At 44.9% G+C, this 13,135-nt stretch overlaps 1 protein-coding gene across 1 annotated transcript in view; it reads left to right on the forward strand.

Annotated features, from left to right (window-relative positions):
* Nucleotides 1-2,463: 2,463 nt before the first annotated feature.
* The window catches only part of RAB38 (RAB38, member RAS oncogene family), a 57,695-nt gene continuing 47,023 nt past the window's right edge, over nucleotides 2,464-13,135 (forward strand). Inside the window, exon 1 of the mRNA XM_001489498.6 lies at nucleotides 2,464-3,169. Coding sequence (XP_001489548.2) covers nucleotides 2,704-3,169 — 466 coding nt within the window. The 5' untranslated portion in view covers nucleotides 2,464-2,703. The remainder of the gene's footprint in view (nucleotides 3,170-13,135) is intronic.

A 13,135-nucleotide genomic window follows, 5' to 3' on the forward strand; every position in this document is an offset into this window, starting at 1 on the left:
TTCTTCCCACTGGGAAGAATAGTCATGAGACCTAAATGAATGACTCTGGAAACAAATTGCAATACTTCCTGCCTAGCCAGGGAGCTCGCTCACTGCGGCCTGCCACTGCAGCTGACAGAGGGATCTCCTGGCCCCAGAGAGGCAGTGAAGGGGCCATGAAGCTGAAGCTTCAGGATCCGTTCCTTAATTTTGTATTCTTTTGCTTAAAGACCTGCCACCTGCCCCACTCCCGCTTCAGTTTTGTAAGCTGCAGGTCCCAGAAAACCTGAATCTTGGCCTGCCTGTCCCACACAGTACATCTAAACGCCTGATGCTGCAACGTGCTCTTGATCAGAAGAGGCCAAGGTGAGGGTGAGGATGACTCAGCCCAGACCAGGCTGGGCAAACAGGCTGGGACCTGTGAAGAAGCTGGGCCAGGCCTAACAGAGGGCTGGCTCACGCTATGTCTCAAACTTCTACTCTCCTCCCTGTTTCCACCGCTAGGAGCTCCTTGCCCAGACCAAACTTGTCTTTCAGATCTACAGAACCAGGATTTTAGATCTGGTGGGCGTCTTATTTTGTTATCATCCCTAATTTTGCAGGCTCTAAGGATGGCTTAAGTATCTCAGGTTCGTGAATTCCCCTCCCTGCAGACTGAAGCCACAGTCTTGGCCAACACTTTAAGCAGGGAGAATACTTGGCTCACTTGTTAGATATAATCTGTCTGGTGTGTCCCTGTGTGGGTGGAAGCCAAAGAACGATGTCTACCTGTCTAAGCACCAAACACAAACCAGCAATTCTACACAGCTTCACTCAGTGCCCATCACAAGCAAAGCTTCTGAGTTACATTCCGAGGGGACAGAAAGCTGATAAGATCTAATGCCCGTCCACGGTGTTTATATCCGAGAACATGGTAGGAAAGCTTGTCCCTCATTTGATATTAACAGCTGCCATTTATTCACCACCACTGTAGGCTCTCACATTTTATTATAGATATTATCTCTAGCCTTCGCAACAACCCCATGAGGTAGATGTGGAAACTGAGGCTCAGAGAGCTTATGCGATTTGTCCAGGTCAAGCATCTAGGGCATCCCTCTGCTTGTTAAGGGCTTATGGAGGCTGAAGGATAGCGTGTGCCATGTCAGATGAGGGCAGAAGGACAACGAGCATGTCAAACCTTCTATTCTTTGTATCACACAGGCCTGATTTTAAATCCCACTTCTAGCACTTTGTGTGGACTTGGGAAAGCTGCTTTCTGTCTTGGTTTCCTCATATACAAATTGAACAAAATACTTCATAAGACAATGGGAAAGACGAAATGAAATCAGGTGGACATTGCTCAATTCTCAGTGCGTTCGGGTACAAAATGACTCATTTTGATACAGAACGCTCATCCCCTAGATCCGCACGCCACTTCCTCCCCAACTTCGGGTTTTTACTGAAGTGTTACCTTCTCAGTGAGGCCTTCCCCAGCCACCCTCTCTAAAAGGCCAACCCCAGTCCAATTCTTCAGACCCCTCTCCCTACCTTATCGTCAACTAACATATTACAAATTGTACTTATTTTTGTTTGTCTTGTCTGTCTTTACTACAAGAAGGCAAGGTTTTTGAGACCAGGAGTCTTTGCCTGTACTATTTCTGTAAACTCCCAAGCACAAATGTACGTTGGTTAAAAGAATGCATAAAAAAACCTCTTTGGGGGGCTGGCCCCGTGGCCGAGTGGTTAAGTTCGCACGCTCCGCTGCAAGCGGCCCAGTGTTTCGTTGGTTCGAATCCTGGGCGCGGACATGGCACTGCTCGTCAGACCACGCTGAGGCAGCGTCCCACATGCCACAACTAGAAGAACCCACAACGAAGAATACACAACTATGTACCGGGGGGCTTTGGGGAGAAAAAGGAAAAAATAAAATCTTTAAAAAAAAAAACAAAACCTCTTTGGCACAGAAAATTGGCGTTGAATTTGGCTTTTTCCTCACTAGCTGTTTGATCCTGGGTATATTATTTAAAACGTCTAGGCTTTGGTTTCCTCCTTTGTAAAATGGGGAGAAAAGTGGTATCTATTTTTAAGATGTCTGGGATGATTAAGTGACCCATGTATAAAAACTGACACATTGCAAGTGCTGGATAAATGCTTGTTCTTATTAGTACTTAAATAACCAGTCCAGTTGTTTAAATTGTCTTTCAATGCTGCTCAGAGCTTTTAGGATAGGAGAGGAGGAGGCTAAAGGCCATGGATGCCCTCAGCATCTTCAGCCCAACTGTCTTCCCGTCAGACCATTGACAGTGGAACAGGTGTGAGAGGGCTCCGTTGACGCTCCCAGGCTACTGAAGGGCCAGGATTACCATTACCGCCTTAGTGAACAACAAGGGAGGCTGGGGCAGCTCCAATGACTTGCCCGAGGTCACTCATTTCAAAAACCAGGGCAAGCAGGACCCAAACCCAGATGTTGAGCTCCTGAAATTCTATTATCCCCTGCCTCTCTTCTCAGCTCTCTCTAGAGTGTGGGACGGTGGCGGGTCTGTGGTTTCAGGAGCCCTGTGTTCAGCGGAGCTTGTCACTGACTTTCATCTCTCGCAATTCGCTTAAGTTTTTTGACACTCAGTTTTCTCGCACGCAAAACATGGACAATAAAACCCACCCCTCACAGCTTTGTGGCCAGGATCCCACGCGAGAAATGCTCTTTGGAAACTGTAAAGCGCTGTAGGAATAACCTCTGCAACAGGCATGAACACGCAAGCCCCCTCCTTGGCAGCCGGAAGGCGCTCCTGTCTCCACTCCCCTCTCAGGCCGCGCGGCAGCGGGGTAGGAAGGAGATTAACCCCTGGGCGCGGGTCTGGGCGTTTCTCCAGGCGGCCGGGAGGAGTTCCGCCCTCGCCCCCGCCCGCCGCCTCCTCTCCCTCGCGCCCGCACTCGCGCTCCAGGAGTCTCCCCGGCCCAGGCCCCGGCTGCGCTTCCCCGGCCGGCACAGTGCGGCGGCGGGCAGCCAGGATGCAGGCCCCGCACAAGGAGCACCTGTACAAGCTGCTGGTGATCGGCGACCTGGGCGTGGGCAAGACCAGCATCATCAAACGCTACGTGCACCAGAACTTCTCCTCTCATTACCGGGCCACCATCGGCGTGGACTTCGCGCTCAAAGTGCTCCAATGGGACCCGGAGACAGTGGTGCGCCTGCAGCTGTGGGACATCGCAGGTGAGCACCCGGGGAGGGGGGCCAGGGCCGGGATCGCCTTGCAGCTGGTCTCCAGTCCCGGGGCAGCGGGCTGCGGCCAAGTGGGAGACCCAGATCTCTGGGGCGCTGCGCCTAAAGAGACTTTCCCGGTGGGTTGGAAACTTGGTTTCAAAGGAAACAAAAAAGTTTCTTGCCCTCGCTGAAACTTCAAGTGCTTTCCCTGGCTCGTTGGAGCTGTTGCTTTAACTTCCCGGCGCACCCTTCCCTGGGATCTCTCTGCCCAGCGCGGGTGTCCCCAGGAACCCGGAGGGAGACTATCTGGAATCGCATTCAGTTCTCGGCCTCCTGCTCATTTTCCGGGAGCCGGCACTCCTGCCAGTGACGCAGCCCTGAGTGTCACGCCCGCCCTTCCGCGCCCGGGCGAGCGGGCGACCGAGGGGAAGCCCCAGACGAGTGAACGGCGGGAACCGGGAGAGATCCAGGCTAGAGGAGTTGACCAATTCCTGTTTTCAATCGCTCACTTTATTCCGACTTTTGCCACCTGCTTTACTAGTCTTCAGTCAAGGGAGTTCGAGGGTCTCTGTTTTGAGAAAGCCGAAGACCTTTGTGTGTGTGAATGGGGGCAGAGTATTATTTCTCTCTCTCTCTCTGGCTCTCTGTCGTCTGTCAAAAGGAGCTTGTGTATATATTTTAAGGCCATTCATGTCTAAGGGTCTATGAGATTAGCTGTAAAGATTTCTTGATTTGGCCCTGAAGTTTTCATTGAGAAACTCAGAAAATGAAACCTTCTTGACAATGTTGGAAATCAGAATTTGATTCAGAGAGTTTGTACCAGGAGTTAGGCCCAGTCAAATGTGAGGGGGCAAAGTGTATTCCAAGAGTGAGTTCCTGGATTGAGGCTGTTTGCGGCCTGGGCGTGTCCAACCCCTCAGATTCTGGCTCTGCCACACGCTAGCCTGCTCAGTGGCTTCAGACAAGTCCCTTCAGCTCAGGGGCATCCCTGTTGAGTGGAGAGGGGTTGGACAATGACAGCTCAGGAACTTTCTTGATCAGAAGTGTTAAGGTCCTCTGGGATTCTCCATGAGCCACTTCAGACAGTCCCACTTCACCTCTGTTTCATGCTCTGTGGCACCAGGAAGCTTTCTAAGTGCTAGACCCAAACTAGCCGCTTCTCTTTCAGAAAATGGGTTCATTCTAGGTGGCGCATTTGACTGGAAACACTTTATCATGGCTTGAAGTAAGAACAAATGTGGAAAATTTTTGAAAGGCCATTTCTGGTTCTGGGGACTCCAGTGCCTGTTTAATCATGAGCTACCAGGTCTTATGATAAAACTCTTGGCCTGTGGATAGATTCCTGCATTTGGAGTCATCTTCAGCAGCTCTCATGGGTTATCAGAGACTGGAAGATGTCATCAGCCGCTATCCGATTGGGCTTTTTGTGTAGAAAATCCACTATGAGTCTGTGCACTCATAGTGTTGTTGCTGCATGTTTTAGTGTCTGAAATCTCTTTTGGCTGCATTGAAGTCTCCGGGACTCAGGTTTGGAATCAGCTTACTGTTTGAGGGGGGATGTAGCTGTAATTTAGACATTTCTGTCAAGTGCAAGCAAGGCTGTGACCTCAGGCATGTTATATTATGTCTGTGGGTCTCAGTGTCCTCGCCTATCAGGGAAGGTAGAAGGGTAGAGTGATTAGGAGCCTTAATTCCAGAGTCGAACTGCCTCTGTCTGAATCCCTTATTTATCCCATATGTCCTGGGCGATTTTAGGCAGGTTCCCTAACCTCCTGGTCTCAGTTTCCTTCTCTGTAAATGGCAGAATGCTTTCTCCCAACAAATGAGAGATGAGCAACCAACAAATTCTAGCTAAAGTCCGTAGAACCTACTATCTAGGAGAGTGGCAGGGACTATTGTTACAATAGCTACACCTTTTTTGTTTTTTTGAGCCTGTGTAAATGCTAGGCAAGAAGGACATGATATAAATGTGCTGATTAAATTCTAATAAATGATGATTCCTCTATTACACATATAATCTGTTCCAAGACACCCAGCACACTTTTTCAGCTTTATTCATATTAGAACATGCCATCATGAGCGACTTAACCCCCAAGCTTAGAAATGCCTCTGGAGCTGTGATCCTGGACTATAGTTACACAAGTCTGTGTAAATAGGAAACCTGAGGAGCCTTGAAAAGTCAGTCCTACAGATATGGTGGTGTGCAGCATCTAAGTGGGAGAGCTTCTTGTTCCTATGTTCATTGGTAACCCGTCTTTGGCAGCCTCTAGCCCAAAGGCCCTGTGGGCTGAGTTAGAAGTTGGGCTGCAGGCAAGGCTGGTTGGAGGGAAGCTGGGCCATTGAAGGAAAGGATGATTGGAGCACAGTACTGACATGTTTCAAGCTGCATACGTAGACCCGTGAGTTCGTATGAAATCCAGCCTCATCTGCCAGGCTCCAGTCGCTAAGTGTACCTTATATACCTTCAAGTCAGCCTGTCTGTCCACACACAGGAATGCTTCTCTCTTTCCTTTGTGCTCGCTCTGGTGTGCGTCTGGAAAGAACAGGTAGTGAAGGCTAGTGGGCCTCACTTTGAGAGGGTTGGGGGTGTGGATGAGATAGAGGGGACCTGCCCCGTCCTGATAGGATATCAGGTCCGTCTGCTATAGGGGGAATCTTTGCTGGGTACACTTCTGATATTCATTTGATTCAATGCCAAGTCGGGCCCTATTTGTCCAACTAATTCTCATGATCTATCTCTTGTAGCCACTTAGACTGGCCAGTCTGGCTCCTGAAAGACTCCAAAAGGTACCTTTTAGGGCTTGTAAAGTAGGCCTTGAGACCAACTTGATGACTTCCACAAGCCCTATAGGGACAGCAATTGCCCCAAATCCCAGTGATTCCACCGTAGAGGTGCAGCTGGGTCAGCTGTGGGTTCAGAAGCTCTTGATAGAGTCAGAGAAATTAAGTCACTTTGCCTAAGGCCACTCACCTAAGACGTGGAAGAGCTGGATTTGACCCAGTTCTGTCTGACTTGGAATCAAGCCATGCTTTTCATGAGCACAGGCCTGTGAGTGCCTGGGCACAGTTGGCCCACTGGGGTCATGCCCTCTTCCCTTTTAAAGGCATGGCTCCTTTAGTAGCTATTTTATAGGTTATCTTTGCCTTCTCCTTCCTATTTGTAACATGTTTTTAGATATTCATCAGTACCACTGCGTAGAGAGTAGAAGAAAATGGAATGGAAATCTATTTCTGAAAATTTGATTCTTGGTTATAGGGTTTTTCTTTTTATAGTTTTATCAGGAATAAAGTAAACAAAAAGTTCGCACTCGAGACTCTCCTTTCCTACCCCTCTCCAAACCCTGACACTATAATTACTCCATTAGTACTTTCAAAGAGAAATATACAATTTTGCCTCGAACTCTTGGTGTGCGTGGGGCCCCAGCTGCAGGAATTAGGACAGTCATAGTAATAGTAGCTAACATGTCTTAAGCATTTATTCTTACAATTGGCCATGCATATTTAATTTTTCATTTCCCAATAAAATAGCTAGTTAAGCAGTAGTGCTGGAATTGAAACCTTGGCTGTTGAATCCAGCGCCCAGCTTCCTAAGTAGAACTTTGCTCTGCTTTGCACAATTTAAAAATAGAATACTTTAGACATATGCTAAATATATTCTAAATTATAGATATTCTAAAAATGTTATATTTGACGTTGCACAAGCCACAAAACCTTGCTGGACTTCGGTTGCTGCATTTATAAAATGGCGATTGTCTCATTTTCCTGTAATATCGCATATTTGGATTACATTATCTCTTGCAGTCTCTATCAGCTCTAATACATTCTCACTATGTCTAGGTAGTACATGGCAGCAGATTCCAATTTGTTTACTTAGTAGCTTTGTGACTTGTACATGTTACTTAACTTCTATGCCTGGGTTTCCTGTTTGTAAACTGGGGACAATAGCAGAGCCTGCAAGTTAGAGTTGGTAAAGAATGAAATGAGTTAATTGATATAATGCTGTGCCTGACACATAATAAATGCTGAATAAATGTTAGCTATTACTCTTGTTGTTTTCATTGTTTTACAAACTGCTGTCACATACATTTTCCTGCTGGATCTTCCCAGCATCACTCAGGGTATCGATAGAGCAGAAGGTGTGAAACCTATTTTATAGTAGAGAAAAATCAAGAATCAGAGAGGTAGGGACTTGCCCAAGGTCACAAGAGCTAGCAAGTGGCAGAGGAGGACAGGAACAGCACATCTGTTTAACACCACCTTTTATATATTTGTGAGACAGATGACCGAGTCTATTGGCCATCAGAAAACCCAATTCTAGATTTAAAAAATATAGTAGAAAAGAAATTAATTTGCAGATAATTTAGAGAGCACTTCTTCACCATGTAAAAGTTTCACTGCGAGGCTGTGCTAAATAATAAGTGCCTCTAAATAATTAAAACAAGAGCCAACTTATAAGAAAAATATTTCCCTGCAGGGCACACCTACAGTAACTTTCCCCACCTAAGCTGTGTGACAAAGAAGCATTGGAGGACATTAGCTGTCCTACAGGCAGAGCGGCAGGGGGAGGCAGCCTGGGCCTAGAATCAGGAGCCCCAGGACAATGACTCCCCCCACCAGTGGCTATGAGATTCATCTGGTTCACAGTGATGTGTTAATATAGTTTTAAAGTGCTTCCACATTGTGAAATTCAATGGAGGGAAGGGTTTGTATTTGACCATCTCTTCAATATCTGTTTTTAAAAGACTGTAATTCTCCATAGAGTTTTAGAAGGGTCTTAAATATCAATGTAATAGAGCTAGAAATGTAGAAAGAGCTAAATTGGTCAACCATTATGTCAGGCAAAAAAATAAAAATGCTTGTCCAGTCTGGGCCACTCTCTGCTGGGCAGTTTATTACCTTGTTTTTAGCCTGGCTAATTACACATTTTCTAAATACCATGTAGATTAACATGGTACGTGCATACAGGTAAATAATATATACACTGAGCAAAATGGTGAACTTTCAAAACAGGGTGAGGGATGTGTGGGGAAGGCACCTCAGGGCTTCTGCAGGGCAGTTGTTAGAATCTCCATCTGCCACAGACACATGGGCATTAGGCATGTGGAGATGTACCCTCATCTAGGTTTTAGAGGACTAGGTCTGACAGGAGAGCACATAGCAGCCTGACCAAGGGAAGCTAAGTCATTCAAGAGAAGAAGAGATGGAGAGGAGCAGCTCTTCTGTGTGTGGTGCGTCTCCAGCAAATATGTATGTTAAATGCCTGGCCAGTGACAGCACTGTGTTAGATGAGGGGAAAACAAAGAAGGACAAAGAATTGAACAAGTCTTGATTCCTGACCTCAAGAAGTTCACAGTTTTGTGGGCATGATGGCACGAAAGTAAATCACTGTAACAGTGGGTAAGGTGTATTGATATTGGCAACTCTAAAATACTCTGGTGGTGCAGAGAGTCCTGTCCACACCACGTCCGTGCCATCTCTGAGATTAAACCTAGCAGGCTGGACAAAGCCTCTAGCTAGTGTGACAGTTCCTGTGCTCTTACCGAGCACCAGTTACTCCTGTGAGTGAGTTCAGGGCTGCATGACCTGAGACAGAAGGTCATCCTCTAGCCCGCTTTAATTCTGTCTCCTTCTCTTGAGGATCTCGTGCGTTCCCATGGCTTTAAACTCTATTATACAGACAACTCCAAAAAATGTGCATATAACCTTGACTTCTCATGAGCATCAGACCTACAATTCGATTTTCCTGTTGGGCATCTTCTTTAGGATGTCTCACATATATTGCAAGATCAATATGTCCTAGCAAAGTTGCATAAGAAACAAGGATTGTTGTGTTTTTTTCTATTAATAAAGTAATATATACTCAATGTAGCAAAATTGGAAAGTACAAAAAAAAATAACCATTTCAACAACAAAAGAATATGGAGAATATCCATAATCACCCCTCTTAATGGTAAGTGGTAAAGGATACTATTGGTGGGTCTAAACTAGATTTCTTTTGCCAAACGCTGGACTTCCCAGTTTGTGTTAACTATGCTGCCTTCCCCCCAGTCACTTAGACTTGAACCCTCTCCATCTTTTCTTCTTCTTCTTTGACCTTCAGATGCCATTGGTCTCTAAGTCGGATAGTAATTATGCTTCTCTTGCCACTGCCCTCCACCAAGGATGGCACTGTTATCACTTCCCCATTCTGCTGTCATAGCCACCAGTTCTTATGTGTGCCAAGTTTATCTCCCCAGAACATCACTTTGGTGGCTCCCCATTGCCTGTAGATTATATGCATCGTGCTGAGAAGAATTAAAGTGGTGGGGATGAGGTGATAGGAGGGCTGATGACTAGAAGGAGGACTGATTCTGAGTCATGGAACCACTGAATAGGAAGTGACCAGAGTCCTTGAGGCCTGACCAGGTCAAAAGGAAACCCAGGATTTATCTCACTGTGGCCTTGTTGTCAGGAACACAGTTACTCTCATTGAGGGTCCAAGTGGTACTTAAAAATTTTTTTGTTCTGTTTTTTTGCATTTTATTTAAAAAGTTGTTTTAAAACTTGTGGATTTGAATGGTGTGAGATCTTGCCTGGGAAAATTTGTTCATTCACTTGATAGGCAGAGGAATTGAGGAGTGAAAGAAATGGATCAGTCTTTACTCTCATGGAATCTGATAGGCTTGTGGGCATAAGATATTTAAAGATAATCTCGGAGATAGTTATTTAATCACTATTCTGACAAGTGCTCTGAAGGGGGTGTCAGGTGCCAAAAGAATGTCGAAACAAGGCAGCTCCCCCAACTATGGCATGGAGGTGAGCAGACATGGTGAGGATTGTGGGTAATCTGGCATAGCTAGAGATGACAGCATGTGAGGAGGGGGCTGTGAGAGGGAGCAGCAAATTGCGAAAGATGGATATTCTAAGCCAAAGGTTAAGACTGATAATTCCTTACAGTTATCAATTTGTCAAAGCAATCTTTATTTTTTTAAAGATTGACACCTGTGCTAACATCTGTTGCCAATCTTTTTTTTCTTCCTTCTTCCCAAAATTCCCCCCAGTACATAGTTGTATATTGTAGTTGTGAGTACTTCTGGTTGTGCTATATCGGACGCCGCCTCAACATGACCTGATGAGTAGTGCCATGTCCATGCCACGGATCCGAACCGTCAAAACCCTAGGCCTCCAAAATGGAGTGCGTGAACTTAACGACTCGGCCATGGGGCCGGCCCCGTGTCAAAGCAATCTTTGCAGTTTAAACACCGCAGTGATTCTGGCAAGTAGGTCTTATTATTTTTAGTTTCATAGGTGGGGAAACTGGGCCAAGTATAAGTGGATCATGGTGCCTCGTACATAGTAGTTGCTCAATGAAAGTGATTTGTTGTTAAGCAGTCACTGAGATTGATACTAGAGTCATTGCTCACGTGAAAAACTTTTGAGAATATTGTCTAGTTTATAGGCTTATAGCCCTTTCTCTGCCTTTTATGGCATAACTTTGGGGAATCCTGTGAAGCTTTCAAACCATTGAGAACTCTCGTTATTGCTTTCACTCTCTTTGATTCTGAGATGGACATGGCCCACTGCTCCTGGGATAGAAAGTAGGTTTATTTCATCAAGAAAAGATCCTCATATTCTAGGTTGGTGTACTAGAGTAGTCTGCATCAGTTTGGCAAGGTCAAAAATGTGACTCGAGGCTGGGGTTCCAAATTACTGTGTTCCTCTCATTTATTTTTTTAGCTGTTTGAGAATTTGGTTAAGAAGTTATATGACTTAAATTATTCTTTGAAGATAACTCAGATTTTAACTTCCACCATTCCCCACTCCCTTTAGTTTCCCACTCTCAACTATTAATCAAATCCTATTTTTTCTACCTTGAAAAATGACTATCTTATCCCTCCTTTCAGTAGCCATGTCTTCTTTACAACTGGTCTGAACTCCTGGAGCAGCTTCCTGATACCCATCCCTTCCTCAAGCCTTCTCACCCATCAGCTTGTAATCTACAAAGGTGAGACTTCTCAGGATGGCATCATTCTCCAGTTAGATATTCTCCAGTTTGGCATCCTTCAGCAGATCCCCATCACTTTCATAGTTAAAGGCTAAACTTTTTAGCATAAAATTCATGTGCTTTTAATGGTCAGACCTCTGTCATCCATTCCAGTCTCATCTGTCATGCCTATGATTCTTAACCATTCCAGCTGTCTTATAGTGGCTTCAATTCACCTACCTTCCCCTCCCTGCTGTGGCTCATACAGTTGTCTCTGGCTACACTTTCCTCTTCTTTACACAGATAAATCCTACGGGTCCTTTGTCAGTCAACCCATCTCACCTCCTTCAGGAAGTCTCTTTGAACCCATGTGACTGAGGGATACGCATGTTTCTCTGCTCCCACAATATCACATGCTACCTCAGATTAGAAGTCCTCTACTGCTGCACTGGAATGTCTTTTTCCTCCTAAGTGTGACCCTAGGTCCTAGCATAGTACTTGATACTTAGGTGCTCAGTGAGTATTTGTTCAATGAAAAGTTTGTCAGTCAACTTTTTCATCATTGTTTTAATTCCAAGACATATCATTGATCTAAAAATTTATTCGATAAAATAAAAAATAAGCTTAATGTTGTCCATGCTTGAAAGACTATAATTTTATGAACATTAGCATGTGAAAAATGCATACATTTTAGAGTCTATAATTATGGTAATCACTGTTCTTCTGGTGGCATTCTATTTTATCTTTTCACCATAAAAACTGGGGAATGACCTTAAAGACCATTCTTAACAGCCGTACTTCTTCATTTAACAAAGTCTTCATAATTTGGAGTGAAATGTCATTCATTTGGAGGTCAAATGACAAAACTATATCTCTTTTATGATTTTTGGATACATTAGATGAAGCAATAACTTCTTGAAAGGTAATGGTCACAGGATTAAAGCCTTGAGGGCTCATCATATGAAATCCTTCCTTTTACAGATGAGGAAGCTATGCTCTGAAGTGGGGAGTCACATTAGTTTCAAAGGCCCGTGGAGTTAGTTAGTAGAACTGGAACCAGAATGCAGGCTTGTCTGGTTTATTAATGATGAGATTTGAAGAATTACAAATTTATTTTTTAGCATCAGATGTTCTGATGTTGTCTTAAGCATGGAGGCACAAAAATAATTGAATTCGGTAGGCACTCAGCCCTATGGGAGTCCATGCAATGAAGAAGAGTGGATGATGGTATGGCATTGGGGGCACCCAGAGTCCTCCACAGTCTGGCTTCAAATAACATTCCTAATATTATTTCCTCCCACCCTCCCATATGAGGCTTAAAATTTGGCCATTCCAACTCCTTGCTGTTCCTTCATCACACCCATGTTTACTGCCTCTGTGCCTTTGCTCCTGCCCTTCTTGCTGGTTCATATGCCCTTCCCTTTATTTCCACACATCCAAATCCTATCCGACGTTTAAGACGTTAAGACTCTGAAAGAGCAATTCCTCTGCAAAGATTTCCTGAATGCTCTCCCTCCGGTGGTAACTTCTTCCTCCCTTGAATCCCATGCGACGTTTCTTTACTCTCTTGTAGCACTTCTTCCTTTAGCCTTGTATTAGAGCTATTTCATACCTCTCCAGATAGCCTTCATGATTTTTAGCAGATCTTGCCACAAGTTATTTATTATGTAATTTCATGACATGACTGTAGAGTCAGTGAAGAAGCAGAGAAAGAGAAAGCACCAGACAGGAGGAGACCCAAGCAAGGGCAGGTCTTTGGAAGTGAAGGGGAGAGAATTTAAGAAGAGGATAGTCAATAGTTTCAAATCTCTGAGAGAAACTAGAATTCTTTCTTTTTTGCTCTGCGTCTCCACTTTTTTGTTGTCTCTGTTACCCTGCTACACTATTTAACCTGTCTTCCTCAGTCTTGCATAAAACTGCTTTCTCAAGAAGAGCGATGAAAAACTTTGCTTCTTGTGTACCTCCTCAGCCTAATGTAGACAAAGAAAATGTCTATAGGGTGAGGGGTTCAA

This window comes from Equus caballus, chromosome 7, assembly GCF_041296265.1.
Source record: "Equus caballus isolate H_3958 breed thoroughbred chromosome 7, TB-T2T, whole genome shotgun sequence".
Taxonomy (NCBI): Eukaryota; Metazoa; Chordata; class Mammalia; order Perissodactyla; family Equidae; genus Equus; species Equus caballus.